General features: G+C 34.5%; 1 protein-coding gene across 3 annotated transcripts in view; it reads right to left on the bottom strand.

Annotated features, from left to right (window-relative positions):
* Positions 1 to 17,025, bottom strand: part of LOC120624873 (WD repeat-containing protein 7) — a 191,710-nt gene extending 174,685 nt beyond the window's left edge. Inside the window, exons 1-10 of one of the 3 annotated variants that reach the window (XM_039891626.1) lie at positions 16,801 to 17,025; positions 15,612 to 15,850; positions 15,107 to 15,220; positions 14,759 to 14,902; positions 14,065 to 14,130; positions 12,423 to 12,585; positions 11,569 to 11,701; positions 4,658 to 4,748; positions 1,086 to 1,236; positions 544 to 645 (exon numbers count right to left, since the gene is read on the bottom strand). In XM_039891626.1, the coding sequence (XP_039747560.1) occupies positions 544 to 645; positions 1,086 to 1,236; positions 4,658 to 4,748; positions 11,569 to 11,701; positions 12,423 to 12,585; positions 14,065 to 14,130; positions 14,759 to 14,902; positions 15,107 to 15,220; positions 15,612 to 15,845 (1,198 nt within the window). In that variant the 5' untranslated portion in view covers positions 15,846 to 15,850; positions 16,801 to 17,025. Of the gene's footprint in view, positions 1 to 543; positions 646 to 1,085; positions 1,237 to 4,657; positions 4,749 to 11,568; positions 11,702 to 12,422; positions 12,586 to 14,064; positions 14,131 to 14,758; positions 14,903 to 15,106; positions 15,221 to 15,611; positions 15,851 to 16,333; positions 16,343 to 16,800 lie in introns of those variants that run through there. The other 2 variants (XM_039891628.1, XM_039891627.1) reach the window with 2 other exon arrangements.
* Between the last annotated feature and the right edge of the window lie 340 nt (positions 17,026 to 17,365).

The following is a 17,365-nucleotide window of genomic DNA, read 5'->3' as shown; positions in this document are numbered from 1 at the left end:
AGAATATAGCAAATGTTATGTTAATCATGTTATTTCTATAAAGTGACATTACACTGTGCAACCAAATACATGTGATTCGAAAACGTCGCGTAGTCGGGTAAGTAACCGCATGATAGAGTCGTGGTTCGCGCGCTATTGCCGATGTTACATTACAGAGTAGTATCAAGTAGAGTATCTATATAAAATATTAAATCCTACTAATATTATAAATGCGAAAGTTTGTAAGGATGGATAGATGTTTGTTACTCTTTCACGCAAAAACTACTAAACCAATTCGATTTAAATTTGGAATGTGGATAGATTAACCTTATTAATATGTTTGTGTATGTGTAGTCGTCGTCGTGACTGTCGTTTCGTTAGATACGTAATAACCTTGCCGGTCGTGTTTGCCTAGAAGAGTTTCGGTTTTCTCTTAATTTGAAGGTATTAGGAATATAAAGACGGAAGCACATTCAATCTTGCCGGTATGAGCTAGAAACGCTAGAATAGCGACATAAATAGGCTTTCAATACGTTATTTCTAGCACGAGGAACTAGAACTTACCTGGTTCTTCAGGGTGGCTGAACTGGTCCAGAATACCCACGGGACTTGGATTCATTTCCGCCCATGCCATCTCCAGACTAGTTAGCACGATCGGCGCGTGAGCTATCAAGAAATAATAACGTAAATATCTTGTGGAACGAAGTTTGTTAACACGAATAAAAGAGCTAAAAAAATCGTCACGTTATAAAAAAGCGTTATGCCTCCTCCGTGCGAGTCAAGAGATGGCTTTTCCAATTTAACGAAGTTCATTCATGCCATTTTTTTTTTTGTTTTTTATGTTATACGCTCAATTATTTCATATTAATCCTGTTAAGCATAGCTACCAATATAGCTTAACGAGTTGCGAAGCTGAAGTGCCAACGTGCAGAGCACACATGAGAGCCGATGGCCGTCCCAAGATGCTGGAATGGCTACCTCGCACCGGGAATCGCAGCTTTGCTAGACCCCAACAAGGTAAGCATCAGACATCAAACGAGCCTGAAAGCCGCCGAACCTATTTTCAGTAGTGGACGTCCATTGGTTGACATGATGGATGGACTTACAAGTGGTCTCGCCGGGTTGCGGTGCCGCTACTGCGTCGTCCACGTTCCAGAGTGATACCACCCCGTGTGAGTCCCCCCTTAACAGCAACCTCCTCTGTTTACCGCCCACTGAGGTTAATATAAACCGCATTGCCGGTGGGCATGACAGCAACTGAAAAAAAGGTTTTAAGAAATCGGTAGTACAGAATTTAGAATTTTATAACAACGTACATTAGGTTCTTTTCACCTTGGACAGTATAGTGTTAAGAATGGGTACGTAATAAGTACATGAATCTATGCTAAGGTATCGATGTATGGATATATCGATAATTTTGGACGTTATTTATCATTTTATTTACAACGTGTATATACGTAACAATACAAAATTCAAAATTCAAAATTCATTTATTTCAAGTAGGCCTAATATAAGCACTTTTGAAACGTCAAGTCTGTCTGTTTGTAGTGATTCTACCACCGGTCCGGAAGGCAGATTCTACCGAGAAGAAGCCGGCAAGAAACTCAGCAGTTGCTCTTTTCCAACATCAACAATTTACATTTTGCATTTTAACATTCATTTTTCTATCTTGTGAGAGCTGAAAGCGGAGCCGGAAGCTTCCAAGCAACCTTGTCATTAAAAAATTCATCAATTGTATAGTAACCTCGCTGTAATAAGTGTGTTTTAACAAATTCTTTAAACTTGTGCATTGGCAGGTCCAAAATCACCTTAGGAATCATATTATAAAAGCGTATACTCAATCCCACAAATTATCCCTGTACCTTACGCAGACGATATGCAGATGACACTAATTTATGACCATTTCTTGTAAGTCGACTGTTTATGTCCACTTTTTGTTTATAAATACTAATATGTAGTCTTACAAATACTATATTGTTATAAATATATTGTGAAGCTACAGTAAGTATGCCTATTTCTTTAAACTTCTCACGGAGGGATTCGCGTGATTTAAGTTTATATATTGACCGTACAGCTCTTTTCTTCAATATAAATATAGTTTCGATATCAGCTGCTTTACCCTATTGTATTCCTAATACCTTCAAGATTCCATAGGACATAACACTATGAAAGTACGCAAAATAAACTAGCCTAGCTATTTCAACGTCAGTAATCTGTCTAATTTTTCTGACTGCGTAGGCAGCCGAGCTTAGTTTACCCGCTAGTGAATCTATATGGGCACCCCACTGTAGCTTATTATCCAAGGTCACGCCCAGAAAAACTGTGGAAGTCTCTATTCTTAGTGATTCACCATTTATCATTATATTTTTATCAATTTTCTTTACATTTGGTAAGATAAATTCGACACACTTTGTTTTTTTTGCATTTAAAAGTGAGTTGTTAACTGTAAACCAGTGCGACACATGCGACATAACACGGTTTACTTCGTCAGAGTTATCTCTACTCCTATCAGTCTTAAAAATTAGAGATGTATCATCTGCAAACAATACAATGTCGCATGTTCCACTGACATGGTACGGTAGATCATTTATATACACTAAAAATAGAAAAGGACCCAAAATCGAGCCTTGTGGGACACCCATTGAGGTATTTGAACCCTGAGACTTTGCATCATTTATGCAAACTCTTTGGGTTCTATTGCTGAGATAAGAGGCAACCAAATTTAGTGCAACGTTTTGGATACCATAGTGGCTTAGCTTAAGAAGCAAGGTTTTATGATCAACACAATCGAAAGCTTTAGATAGATCACAAAAAACACCCATGGCGTTCTGTAAACATTCCCAGGCATCATAAACATGTTTTATAAGTTTAGCGCCTGCGTCCGTTGTGCTACGACCTTTAGTAAAGCCATACTGCTCAGGGTGTAGTAAGTTATTTACATTAAAATGATATAAAAGTTGATTTAATATAATTTTTTCAAATATCTTACTAAGAGCTGGTAAGATTGAGATAGTCTGTAATTGTTTATATCGTTTTTATTACCAGATTTAAATAGAGGAATGAGTTTACTATGTTTCATTAGGTTCGGGAAAGTACCTAAATCAACACATTCATTGAAAATTATGGCTAAAAGAGGAGCAATGACGTCAATAATATGAGATATTACCTTTACCAACATTCCCCATATATCACCTGTTTTCTTTAATTTTAACAACTTGAAGTTTTTAATGATATCCGATGCATCTATATGTTTGAAATGAAATAAAACTTTGCACTCATTAATGTTGCCTCTTAATGAATTCTGAGCTGCAGTAGGTGAGGAATTTAGTGAATCTGTTAACAAAATAGGAACATTCTGAAAAAAGTTTTCAAAAGTACTTGCAACTTCTGCATCAGTAGTTACCATATTATTATTAATAATTAATTCAAAATTTCCGTCTCGAGATTTAGTTTTCCCAGATTCATTATTAACAATTTTCCAGGTTGTTTGTATTTTGTTTTCAGATTTTACTATCCGATCTTTAATGTATAGCGACTTAGCTTGTCTACAAACATTTTTAAATGTTTTGGAGTAACTTTTTACATATTCAAGGAAAGTTGGAGTCTGATTGTATTGTTTTTCATCATATAGCTCATACAACTTATCTCTGCTTTTGTAAATGCCTATAGTCGCCCAATCACTAAACCTCATTTTTTTATTAAAATCTATGTATTTAATATTAAATACTTTATTAAATGCACTTTCTATTTCATTGAAAAGCGTGCGATAAAGATTGTCGGGATGACAGTTTTCAAAAAAGAGAGCAGGAATTTTGGCTGATATTTCACCTTTAAATCGCGTTAGTTTACTCTGAGTTATCGGCCTGTACTTAACAATATGTTTATTTCTATTAGTACCAACAACAGTAATTTGTTGGCCACAATGATCTGACCTTAAATTTTTTAGTATCGATTTACCTAAGATATCACGGTTAAAAAAAATATTATCTAAACAAGATGCTGAAGTTGCTGTGATTCTAGTAGGTTCATCGAAAGCATTATTCAAATTAAAGCATTTAAATAAGTTTAACAACCTAGTCGTAGTAGTATTATGTAATAAGATATCAACATTGAAATCCCCGCATACTATTACGTTTTTAGTAGACATACACAATCGCTTAAGGACATCTTCCATTACATTCTCGAATTGGTTGAAATCACCTGAGGGGGGATGGTACACACACACTATTATAAAACGCTCCAGCTCCACACAAGACAGTTCAATTATGCGCTCCACAGAAAGACTAACTATATCTTTTCGCTCCTTACAAGTTATATTATTGCGTACAAAAATTAAGGATCTACCATGAATAGCAGTCTTTCTAAAGAACACACTTGACATTTTGAAGTTATCGATGTTAACTGCTATTTGTGCTCCAGTGAGCCAATGCTCAGTTATACACAATATGTGTATATTGAATTTTTCAACAAACAGTTCTATACACTATGGATACTTTATATCGATATATTTCCACAGACTCAAACGGCGGACTTAAAATGCTAGCATAAAAACCAAACGCACTAGGATTTCATAAAGTACAAATATATCGGAGAGAATTCCATCGTTCTTTTTTCTGTCGATATTTCGCAATAGCGATACTTGGTATTTGGTACTTCCTGCGTATAGTTACAGAATTACCTTGTTATCCGGATGGGCTAATATACTGAACAGCGTAGGGCTGTCGTGCTCCACGGAAGGACCGTGGAAACCCTTGTGATCTGGTACAGAACTGTAATAAAAACTTTTAATGTAACACTGACACCCCTAACAACCTGAAGTTCGATAAACATACATATACTTACGGTGTGAGTTCTTGAGACATAGATCCTTTGACAGCTACACTAACTAATATGACTCTAACATACAGTGTGTTCAATTTCAAATCGATAACTATAAAAAGCATTACCCTGACGGACTGACAGACAACCCTAACCTAATATAGAAAATTTTCGTAATAATATTGTTTAAGGGTATGAGAAGACAGGATTTTTTTGAAATTCTTCCCTAAGGGGGTTAAACAGGGGCAGGTAGTTTGTATGGCAGTATGTAATTTTTCATGTTTCAAACTTGGTATTTGGGATATTGGATAGAAGCAGGCGTTACTTTGCGGAAATCCAAGATATATTATGAAAGAGGATGGAAGAAATTATAAATTACACCATACAGATTCTCCAGCTTTTCGCGGAGTATAGCAAATTAAGCTTAATTTTCATAATATATTGGTATTTGGGATTTTTATAAAAATAATAAGAAACACTAGTTGTTCAGTTTTTGAAAATACTACAACTAGGCTGAAATAGAGAAAGAAAGTGTATTGGAAAGTCTTTATTTTCAAGATTTAACACGAAAATTGTTATTCTTTCATTAGCTTTTTGAGATACTTTTATTAGTAGTTAAAGGCAGACAAAGTTGCGATTATCCGCTAGTCTATGTTATACATAAAAATTAATTACTATGTGTGTTTAAAAACGCGAAAATGGCAAGACTGATTTTAATACTTTTTTGTTTTTTTTTGCACACTTACACTTTCTATTTACACTTAAGAAAAAGAACAATTGAAAAATCTAAATTGTAATTTTTGTATGGGAATTACCAGTAAAGACTTTATCACTAGATGGCGTTATTTAGGTGAAACGAGGTTCACTGGGTCAATAAAGACTTACGACGTCGGGTCTTGTAAATAAACGTTATTTATTAGTTAAGAAATGTTTTGTCACACTTCAACTGACAGCAACTTTCAAATATCAGAGCGTGACAAAAAACTAAATTCCGACGTTATTCACTTTTATTTGAAAGTCCTTATGTTTATAAATATACAATTTGTGAGTTAACTAGTGAAAAAAAATTCTTTATGAGATTAATTTGAAAAATTCACTTTCAACTCTTATTAACTGTATTAAAATGACAATTAAGGATTTAAAAAAAAAATCCAAAGTCGGTACAATGTTAAGAACCCCTTGTTTGTTTTTTTCCCATGCAATTTGTAGCTACCGTTCAACGCCAGTCTCAGAAACTCACCCCATATGTAAACAATGTGTAACTATACAACCGTTCACTGACCACTATTCTTACCACTTACAGGCTCAGTCAGTTTATTTTTGTCTTCAACTGATTTGAACCATTTTGGCGCTGTAAGTTGTGAAGCTGTAATACTAGTGTTCAAGGAACTAAAATTCGAATTAATAAAACATTGTAATATTAGTTCCATAGTAAACCGTATGACCAATGTGGCGCTACGAATGGGTAACACAAACAAATGACAGATTAAATATCTGTCATTTGTATCAGGACAGCCAGTCGAGTGGTAATTATAAAGGACGGTGCAACCATTATACAATATTTATTAGTAAGGAGGGTGGTATATACAGTTTCCGATACAAAAATATGTCAAAAAGATATGATTTTAACAAATTATAGCTGAAGCCAGCCACGCTTTGCTGTGGCTTACTTAGTAAGTTCAAATGATAGCGATTCCATTTTCATTAAGTATTTAGTACAGCGTATTACAGCCAATATTGAAATAGAAATATGTAATTAGTAAAATATTTCTTTTGTTTTCGTCGTCGCATCCAAAAGATGACACTGTTCTTTAAATGTTTCTTTAATTTGTCCTTATTATTTATATTCGTACATATTATAATAGCGTAAGAATAAAATAGAAAAACAAATTATTCATCAAACAAGTACTCACATAAAAAGCCAAATTTACAAAAAAGTTAAATGCCAAATTTTCCTACCGGTGCACTTACAGTACAGTATGAAATTGAACTATAATAATTATAAAATTATAATAGGAGTGTTTTTATACTTGGAAAAGTACTTTACACTTTTGTTATGTACTTTTTATTTTGAGCATAGCATGACCGGATTTAGCTAGTCTGTTCCATAAATCATCTAAATGGAGCATTGTTGTATAGGAAACATTTGTATACTAGTGAAAAGGGTTTTAAAGTCGGTCGGAGTCTTCACTGCCATAAGAAATGTGTTTGAAGTGTGATTTGTTTATCAAACAAAAAAAAAATAATGGGGTTTTGATTATGGAGTGCTATTACGCAACGAAACTATACAACACAATCTAGATTAGCGTATATATAAAATAGGCTTTGTTATAATATTTCTAATTTTAGTTTCATGCTTCTAAATGTAATGAATATTCGGGACTTTAAGACTTATCAGAGATTGTTTTATAAATTTAAAATGCATATAAAAATTTTCGGAACCGACAGGATTTGAACCTGCGATTCTCTGGCAATCTGGCCTGAGCGCTTTATCCAATTCAGCTACGGCTCTCCTACCGTCGATGCCGAAATTAGTATATGCCTTTCACATCAGTCTTTTAGTGACTGTAGCGTCATCTAGTAGGAAACGTTGCAGTTTCGATCTACTTTTTCAAAGTTCCATATTACAAGGGGACACGTTTGAAATAAGAGATGACACATTGCTTTTTTTTATAATTTTTATATTTATTATTAGTGTTTTTACCTACACTTGGAGGAATTATCAATTTTATAAAAATTATCAGAGATTGGTTCATCGTCATCATATCAACCCATTACCGGCCCACTAAAGGGCACTGGTCTCCTCCCACATTGAGGAGGGGTTAAGGCCGCTGGCCCAGCGCGGATTGGTGGACTCCACACACCTTTGGGAACAGTATGGAGAACTCTCAGCCTATTTTATATATTGCAATGAATTTCCAATCACAAAAAATAATACTCCAATAACACATCAACGAAAATAACACATATATATATATATACAATGGTTCTCATTCTGTTGTACATTTCAAGTCCGAAACTAAACGAATAGGTTGTAGTCTTCTCAATCGTCTGTGTTGAAAAAAACTAAACTGCCTTTTGTTAATTAAAATATCGTGATGGTGTAAGATCGGCCGTATGGTCTGTGTGTTTGTTTCAATGGGTATGGTACTATCGATCCAGTTTAGTTTATGATTTCTGTACAACATAATGATCCCCAGTATCCGCAAAGACGTGTCCAGATAACTTAGTAGTATTACTCAATTTCAGATCTGCAGGCATATTCTATGAAAAGTTTACAAATAGTACCAACTGATGATTCAGTGTCTTCGACGTAATCTCGGTTGACAGTTGAGATAAAATTCATAATATCACAGTTTATAGAGATACAGCAATTCGATGCCTTTGATGTCTTGATAAATGCCGACATGGTCTAGAAAGCGGCGCGAGAGTAAATGCAGCTTACTCCTGAGGCTCGTAAGGTTTATTTTCTTACAGCACGATAGCTGTGTCTAGACAGCTCCATCGGATCGCTATATGGCTATCCTTACACTCAGTTATTTGTTTACAGAATATACTGCAGATCATGTAAGTCAATTGTTTACCCGGCAATAATGCTGAGATGCCAGAAGCAAGTTTATCAATAAACATATATGTGTAGTTCTAACAAAGCTGAAATGTTTATTTTTTTGTTTGTTTGAACGCGCTACTCAAAACTACTAGTTGGATTCAAACATTTCTTTTGTCCATTTGACAGCTCAAGGCTTTAGGATAGTTTTAGGCTATTTAACATCGCGCTATAATCTTCAACGAAATATATCATAATCATTACTGATGTGAAACATCTATTGGCGGAGTTTACACTTGATTTTTGCCGTGGCGACACAGGCCGTGGCGACGCATCGCCACGCTGTATGAATGAATTTTTGTATTTCGTATGTAACAATAAAAATGAATATTAATTTTGTAATAAAACAGTCGTTATTAACCGCCTTACAAAAAGGAGTGGTTATCCATTTGGTTGTATTTTTTTTTATTTGTGAAACAAATCTGTAATGCTTTATCTTTGCATTATGCAATATCTGCAATAACTTACAGAAAACAATTTCGATGTTTCTCTCGATTCGATCTGCCAGGCGTCGTGACGTTTTTTGATATTTGTTTTTTATTTGGTACACCAATCCGCACTGGGCTAGCATGGTAGATTACGGCCTTAACACCTTTTCATTGTGGGAGGAGACTCGTGCTCTGTAGTGGGCCAGTAATGGGGTAATATGATATGATAATAATGAATAACTATAAACTTGCCTTTAGCATAAAGACACACTGCAACCAACGCAAACAACCAGCCAATCAGGACACGACTCGGTTCAAAAAATAAATGTAAACTATAATGAGGTGGTTCACAAAGTGACGCCATTTTGTACGAGCGAACATAAATCGAACATACGCACTAAAATGAAGCTACAAACGTAATAACATTATGTGAAATAAAGAGGAATCGGTGCTGACCTACTTATAGCTCGTCCACGTAGTTTGCTATAAAAGAAACGTTTCACATAAGCGAAGGTCCAACTTAGGCGTCTGACTTGCGTACGGCAAGGCTACCATGGGCAGAAGTCATTTTCTACACGGTTAAAGGAGAAAATGTTTATCTTGTCCAACAGTTTTAACCACGTTCCGAACATGGGCGCACAGGTGGTAATATACCCGAACGTCAAACGGCGCTGAACTTTTACGATTCCCTGTTGCCGTGCTTTGGAAGATGGACCAATAAATTGTGACCCTTGTCAATAGATATAATCTAATGATACATTTGTCTTCTGCCTATTTTAGCCGTGCAGTAAAACCTCGTCTTATCTCAAAGAAACAGGACGAGAAAATGGTCCACCATTTTCTCGCCTCAAATTAATAATTAATCTTATCCAAAACCTAAGTTGGAAAAATTTACAGTATTGCTATCCTTATTAACAGTAAATTGTAGGGAAAGGACAGCACTACTAAATTCAATTTGCCTTCTGAAGACTCTGGTTTAACTATTATTTTCTTACGATAATTATCTCGTGGTAAGTTAGACCTATAGGTAGTTTATATGCTGCGTGCGACCAATCAGGACTCTCGCATAAACCTGCGCTTATTATGATTGGAAGACAGTCTACCAATCACATAATTGATAACTTAAATTTATGTTCGATTTTTGAAAATATATGTGTCTATAATTAATTTGATATATTATTATTGGTCGCACGCGAGACAAAATAATTTGCATCAGAACTGAATTTATACGCCTAAGCTTGGCCTTCGCTTTAGCCGTAGAATTTTCTAGAAACACAGCTACTCCTTGATCTAGCAGTTTATCCTACTCTTATGATATTTTTTTATTTTACAACCTATCTAAAAAAACCGTTAACATTCAGATTTTTCTATCACACTTTTATATAATCATTCACACATTTTTTCGACGCAAAAATGCACTATGATAAGAAAATCGGATTCTTATAAATCGATTCCAAACAATAAAATGGAATGATTTCAGGCGTTTTTATTTCAAATTTCAACCGATATTGATAATATTTTTGTTATCCCTCAATGAGATCAGAGTGCCAGTGTGAGACGTCGCTACGCTACGTTAACAAGTGTGAGATTCGATAGCTACGCTTACTTATTCAACCACGTGAAGTTAATTACAATTTATATGGTATCGAAGAAGTGCCATCTAGTGACATTACTGGGAAACCGTACTGTCATTAGATGGTGCTCTATCGATACCATACAAATCGTAGTTAACTTCCACCCGCTCGAATAAGTAAGCGTAGCTATCGATTCTCACAATTGGCACTCTGTAGTAGTTAAGAAATTAACAAAAAATTCTTCAGAGTTAAATACTTTAGCTAGATGTCCGATAAAAATTTTGGTTTAACACTTCGGCTATACCACATATACATTCTATTTTTTATAAGTGACCAAAAATCAACTAAACTTAGGCATTTAGTGCTTTGATGATAGTCTGATGTTAAAAAAAATATTAATGATACTGTGTTACGTTCTGAAATAATTTTTGGCCCTAGCAATAGCGTTTGACTGTGTAATTTATGACTTGAAACTTTTTTTATAAATATCGATGTTGCGGGATTCGGAAGAATTGTATATGGATTACAATTATTGCCATACTGTTTTTATTCGAAATAACTTTTAGCTATCCATTCCCAAAAAGTGCGTGATCTAAACAGATTTTAAATCTTAATGTCTTTCTTTTTATACGGGCTAATCTGTGGAACGACAGCTGGTTTTATGATCACCACGGTGGAGAATATTCCAATACGGGGTGGAAGTACGCGAACAAATGGGCGCTCAAAAGCTTTTAATTTAGTAAAGATAATATATAAAGTATGTACTCCATAACGTCATAATTACTCAACCGAACATTGTTAAATTTTTTACGTACGTTGTCCGGGGTACAAGAAACAGAGCATCTTTCATCCAGAAATAGAATTGCTTCCGAGGGGTAAAAACAACACTTTTAGAGACATCGCAAACTGATTAACCAAATCTAAATTAACGCGAACAAATATGCGCCCAAAAGTTATTAATTTTGCAAAGATAATATATAAAGTATGTACTCCAATCCCAATTCGACACCCTTTAAACCTACTGAATCCCGCAACATCAAAATTTTCATAAAACTCTTAACTTCAACAAATCGATTTCATTAGCACATTTATTTACTACATATTAATTATATAAATATAACAAACTGTTAGTAGTCAGGAGCATGTATGAACAGTGACTTACTTTGCGGGTAGTTTATAAAGGTACCCCTTTCCTTCTGTGGACCATACAAGGATTTTGTCCGGTGCGAGGAAGTCACCTGTCATCCATCGCTCGCCGGATGGCGCCTGGATTGAGCAGAGGACGGAAAAATCCCCTGAAATAAGTTTATTTTTAATAAAAACTATTTTCTCAAACATTCTTGGAAATTTGAGCATTTTTTTTACATTTCTTCGAGCTAAATCGAGTGTACTGTACTGGCTTAACATCAGATCTGTTGTGGTTTAGCGGCCAAATAAATGACATAGTAAACTCGTATTATGTCGTGCAATTTAATTTAACAATGGAACAGTCTTTTACTCCAAAACATCGCCACCAAGGAGGTAACTTATCAAGGGTTTTATTTAAATTTCAAAGTGGCTTGCGAATAGAAAGCTGTTAATGGAAAAAATTATATTTGCTCGTTGTTCGTCATTGATTTTGAAATGTCATTAGTGTGTTTGACAAAATGAGTTTAAGTGACGATATGTTTCTGAAAAATACTATATATGCCATGGAACACGAATTGATGTTTACACGTTCGTCCATCAACGTCGTCCCGTTCCGGCACGCACGTCTTACTTTTCATTTTATTAAAATAATATCTGCTTTAACCGGTGAAGGAAAACATCGTGAGGAAACCTACATGCATGAGAATTTTTCCACAATTTTCTCAAAGGAGTGTAAAGTCTACCGGGAAAAGTACCGGTGCAAACTGCAGATTGCACTTGGCCAGCATGGTGATTATGGGCAAACCCTCCAATCGGGAGAGTTAAGTCTAGTATTGGACTGTGATGGAGTGTTTAAGATGAATTAGAATTAAATATAATATTGCTCACCTGCGTCATATATCTGACAGTACTTAGCGCACACGATCAGAACTGTGCGTTGGTTGTAAGCGCAACAGTTGAGCGACAGTGCGTTTAGACATCTTATCTGTTTTGATTCGTTCTCGTAAATCGGTTCGGATTGCTTGTTTTCGTGACCAAGAAGGGACCAGACCTGGTTAAATGAACGAAAATATTTTTAAATTTTTGCATGCCTTTTCATTAATTTTTCTTTTTTTTATAGGAATAGTTATCGGATCAAACTGATGGCCCACCTGATGGTAAGTGGAAAACCATCGTCTAAAAACTAGGAACACGTCCTGCAACGTGCCGCACCGTGTCCGTCAACCTCAGGCGTGGGTGTTAAGCCTCATGTGCCAATTAAAACAAAAAGCAATTACACCGGCAACCGCGCCCTGCAGACCGGAACACAGCAATGCTGCTTAGCAGCAGAAATAAGCATGGCGCTAGTACTTCCTTGGACGAGTTCCGTTACAGAAAGCTCTATCTACCACTAATCAAAGTGTAATTAATATGAAATGAAATGAAATGAAATGAAATGAAATGAAATATTTGTTTTGCTAAATATGGGTTAATTATTGGTGTTTAGGATATAAAGTTCCAACATATTCTGTTAATACATTAACATGCAAAATTTAGACCTTAAGATTTGGTTTAGACATTAAGTCATCTTAATATTAATCTTATTTGTTTTCAATTATATAAAATAATGTTCTGATGGTTATAGTGTCATATTAAATCATTGTATTAGTTATTTAATCACAATTCTAAGTTTGAATGTCAAATAAATTCAATTAAAATTAAATTAAATTAAATAACATGTCAGAAAATTGAGGTCACGCACACATGCAAAATTAAGCAGGGACCACAGATATTTCATGATAACCATAGCAGTTACGTTATTCTGCGATGGTATAAAATGATTTGTCACACAACCAAAGAAACAGTTTCCTTTTAAAGGTTTTCAAGGGTAGTTTTTTTACATTTATTTCAATTTTATTATATATTTGGCAGCTCATTGCATAAGGCGATTTTAAAGTCAGTGCAAGTCGGTATTTTGGTATTACTAATTTATTTGGATATCGCATGATACTTTTTGGGTTTAAATCAGTCTTCTTTTCAAAATACTCAATATTTCTATGTACGAATACACATACCTCATATATGTATAAGGAAGGTAAAGTTAGTATTTTATGTTTTTTAAATACAGATCTGCATGATTCAGTAGGATTCATTAGGAGAATGCTTCTGATACATTTTTTCTGTACTATAAAAAGTTTATTTAAATGAATGGATGAGCCCCATATAACTATACCGTAGCGTAAGTTTGACATAACCATGGTATGCAGCAAACGCCGCTTCTACAGAGACGATCTGTCTTAATCGTCGAAGTGGGTATACAAATTTGTTAATTTTATTACAAATGTCGTTAATATGTCACAGTCACAGTGTTCATCTAATTTAATACCTATGCTGAGAAAGCGAAAGAGAAGAAAGTTTTGACTATGATTAATGAGATGAAAGGACCATCTTTCCATGCGAACAATGAATAAGAAAAGGGAGAAACAAGTGGCAAGAAAAAAAAAAGCAGAAAAGAAATTGTGATAAAAAGAGGCAGAAGTAATAAGCTTACCTTCACAGTACCAGTAATTGAAATCGCGAGTACGACATCGTCCTTTCTTGAAGATGGGCGTAACACCTGAAATAATAATTTTTACACTTAATTAGTTATCTTAAAACTAAGTAATTAAAAATGAATCCAAATCAATTATTGAAGATGCAAAATGGTGGTAACAATTTTGCATAAAAATGGTTCCCAGTGATATAAGTAACAGTATGAAATCTACATGTGTGTGTAAACAGTATTGCATGTGTGTTGTTACATTATCCAATAAACATATTACAGAAGAAACAGTAACATATACCTACACTAGTATTATAAAGAGGAAAGCTTTCACTTTTTGTAATCGATAAACTTTAAAACTTCTAAACCAAATTTAGAAACCTATTAATTCCAGAAGTAGCATTTAAATTTGAGGCTTAGGCTTCGGCTTCATTTAATTTGAGTTCTAATGAGATAATAGCAAAAGAAAAAAGATAAAAGAAAACACTGGCGCGATTTGTTTTATCCGCGTGCGCTGTCTAATTTTTGTACAACTTCGTATTTCTAAAGTGATAAGTATATGTATTCTCGCTGGATACATGTACTTATCACTTATAAGCCTCAATTTAGGGCATAAAAAATAATTTAAATTATAAATATGGTTAGCAGTCGTCATAATTAGACGTAAAATATTTATCATTACAATATAAGAGTCAAAACTAACATGCAAAGCAGATATCCAATCCGGATTCATCTTGGAACTCAAACTGAATAGTATTTCCAATGAAAAAGGGTCCATGATCAATATTTCAGCATAGTAGCCATTGCAGAAGAGGCGTAGATCATCACTATTGCACATGTGGTATGCCTGAAAGTAAAAATTGTACACGTAAGAGATCGATTTAATCTGCTGTGTTTTGAGAAAAACCATTTCGTTGCTATCTTTTGTTTATTATATGTCCCGAATAATAAGGGTGAAAGGAAGCTACCTTGATAAACACCTCCTTTATAATGCTAATTACCGGATAGGCTAAAATATGTTTAATTTGTTCTTATAAGCTACCCTATTTACCTGTATATTGGTATGGACTTGTGTGAGCTTCACACTTTCCCTGCATTTGCCATCAACTAAGTCCCAGGTACACATCTCACCTGCCTCAGAAGAGCTCACTATGAAGTTGTTATCCTGAAAAAAAATACTTTTTATCATAAAAAAACATTATACTTTCCGTCAGGAAAGACCTCGACCTTTCTTTAAAGGGTGATTGGTAATGAACATCTCTTATGATATGGGGTTATGCCTTTACAATATTCTGACCAAACATAACCTGTTAATAAGAAAAAGAAGATAGTTGGCATTATCAAATTATGATCTCCACACAGTGCAGTGGTAGAGTCATTACAAACGCACTGACTTGATAATTTCACGGACATCCACTATTCAGACCAGAACACAGCATTGCAACAATGCTTACTTCACCGGAGGAGCTCTGTCACAAAAAGCTCTACTACTACTAAACTTGTAAATGATTTGGAGTAACCCTAAAATGTACAGTCATAAAATAAAATTTATCTACCTGTATAATAGAAGCTCTGGATAGACAAGTGACAGGAGCTGTGTGGCCTACAAGAAGGCATCTCGGCGTCATCTTCAATGTCTCAGGCTCCACTTGCCAGATACATATCTGACCGTCATAGCAACCGGTCACCAGTGTCTTCTGGTCTCTGGATAGGTACACTGAGGAGATGCAGTGTGTAGGTGCATGCTTGCCCCATAGCACAACCGGTACAATGAGATTTGTGCCCGGCATGATTACTGAAAAAAATTATGCTGATCTTTAATTTATGACATGCAAGCAAAATTTGTCAGTATGTAAGTACTTATAATATGCACTAGTCTTATAGTAGTTAGTTATGATGTAACATTTATGAAATTATCTAATTTCAATAGTGAATTTTTTTAATTATTTAATAATGTAAAGATTATATACATCACTTTGTAAAGTATGTTTCATTCCATCTGATCCTGCAATGTCATTCATCATGCATTTTGTCATTTTTCATTGGGTTAACAAGATTTGAGTTATTATAGATATAATTAACTGAATTAATTGAGTTTTTTTTTTAAATTTTTGAATTATTTACACTTATTAAAATAATGGAAAGATTTATTATATAATAAGGCAAGTCTGTAAAAATAGAGTATAGAGCCTTAATAAAAAAATTAAATTGAACCTAATAATTGCTATTGTAAGCTTATCAAATTGTGTGCTGAAGTGGCAATTGGCAAAGCACTTACGTACTACAGATTTTGAGGGTCTCTAGGTGCTTGAACAATACAGGAAAATAAGAATTTGTAGACTATCCCTTAAGTTGACAGATATCATCAAGTTAGTCGCAGGAAGTAACATAACGTTAAAACTCGAAAGTCTGTAGTGTATGGAATTTCCAGCAGTTGACATCTATATGAATGAATGGCAGACTTATGTAAGACAGTCTAAAAACTATGCTATATCCTACAAGAACTAAACTTTGCAACTCGTTTAATCATGTTATATGAGCTGTTATAAACAGATAAAAAGTTAAGGCTATTCTAAAAGGAATCTTTTGAAAATAGCTTAAAGTACATATATAGAATGTACAAGAACTAGAAGTTGATTAATGGGATACAATAACGTAATTCACCGTGAAAACTATTTGTTTGAAGAACAAAACGATAAGAAATGAGCGTAAATGTATGCAAGGATATATTAATTTAAAACTAACCTGGGCCGCAATGAAATCGCACACGGGGACACTGCACTAAGCTGGTGGTTATGGACAACCCATACACGGGGTTTTGCTATGGTGATATGGAAAGAAGTTTATGTATTTTAATTATTATTTTCGCGCAATACCACAAAAATAATCAATGAAAAGATGACAGCTTGACAGCTGACTATTTTTTTTCTTCTATAGGTACACAGAGTGTGCGAATGTCTAGTAAGTGGTGAACTACAGACTACAGAGTACAGCTGACTATTATGATTCATGTGTGAAGTGCCGTGAAAATAAACTAAATTAATAAACTTTTAAAAAATGTTTAATTTTATTGTTTTCAAAAATTGTATCTTACGTTTATTTATTTTATTCTACGTATGTAGAGAAAACGCCACTAACAATAGAAATTAAAAATAAAGTATTTAATACATTGGAAGTTTTGACTGACCACCAAGTTTCACTGAACATTAAAATTTGAGATTTTTGTCCAATTGAATCAATTAAATAACCGGAATGAGCCCGGAGACTATGACAAGTGTACACTGACAAACCTTATAGCTTACTTCAGGGT

The sequence above is a fragment of the Pararge aegeria genome, chromosome 7 (genome assembly GCF_905163445.1).
Source record: "Pararge aegeria chromosome 7, ilParAegt1.1, whole genome shotgun sequence".
Taxonomy (NCBI): domain Eukaryota; kingdom Metazoa; phylum Arthropoda; class Insecta; order Lepidoptera; family Nymphalidae; genus Pararge; species Pararge aegeria.
The sequence above is the reverse complement of the archived record's forward strand: the minus strand, read 5'-3'. Positions and strand labels throughout refer to the sequence as shown.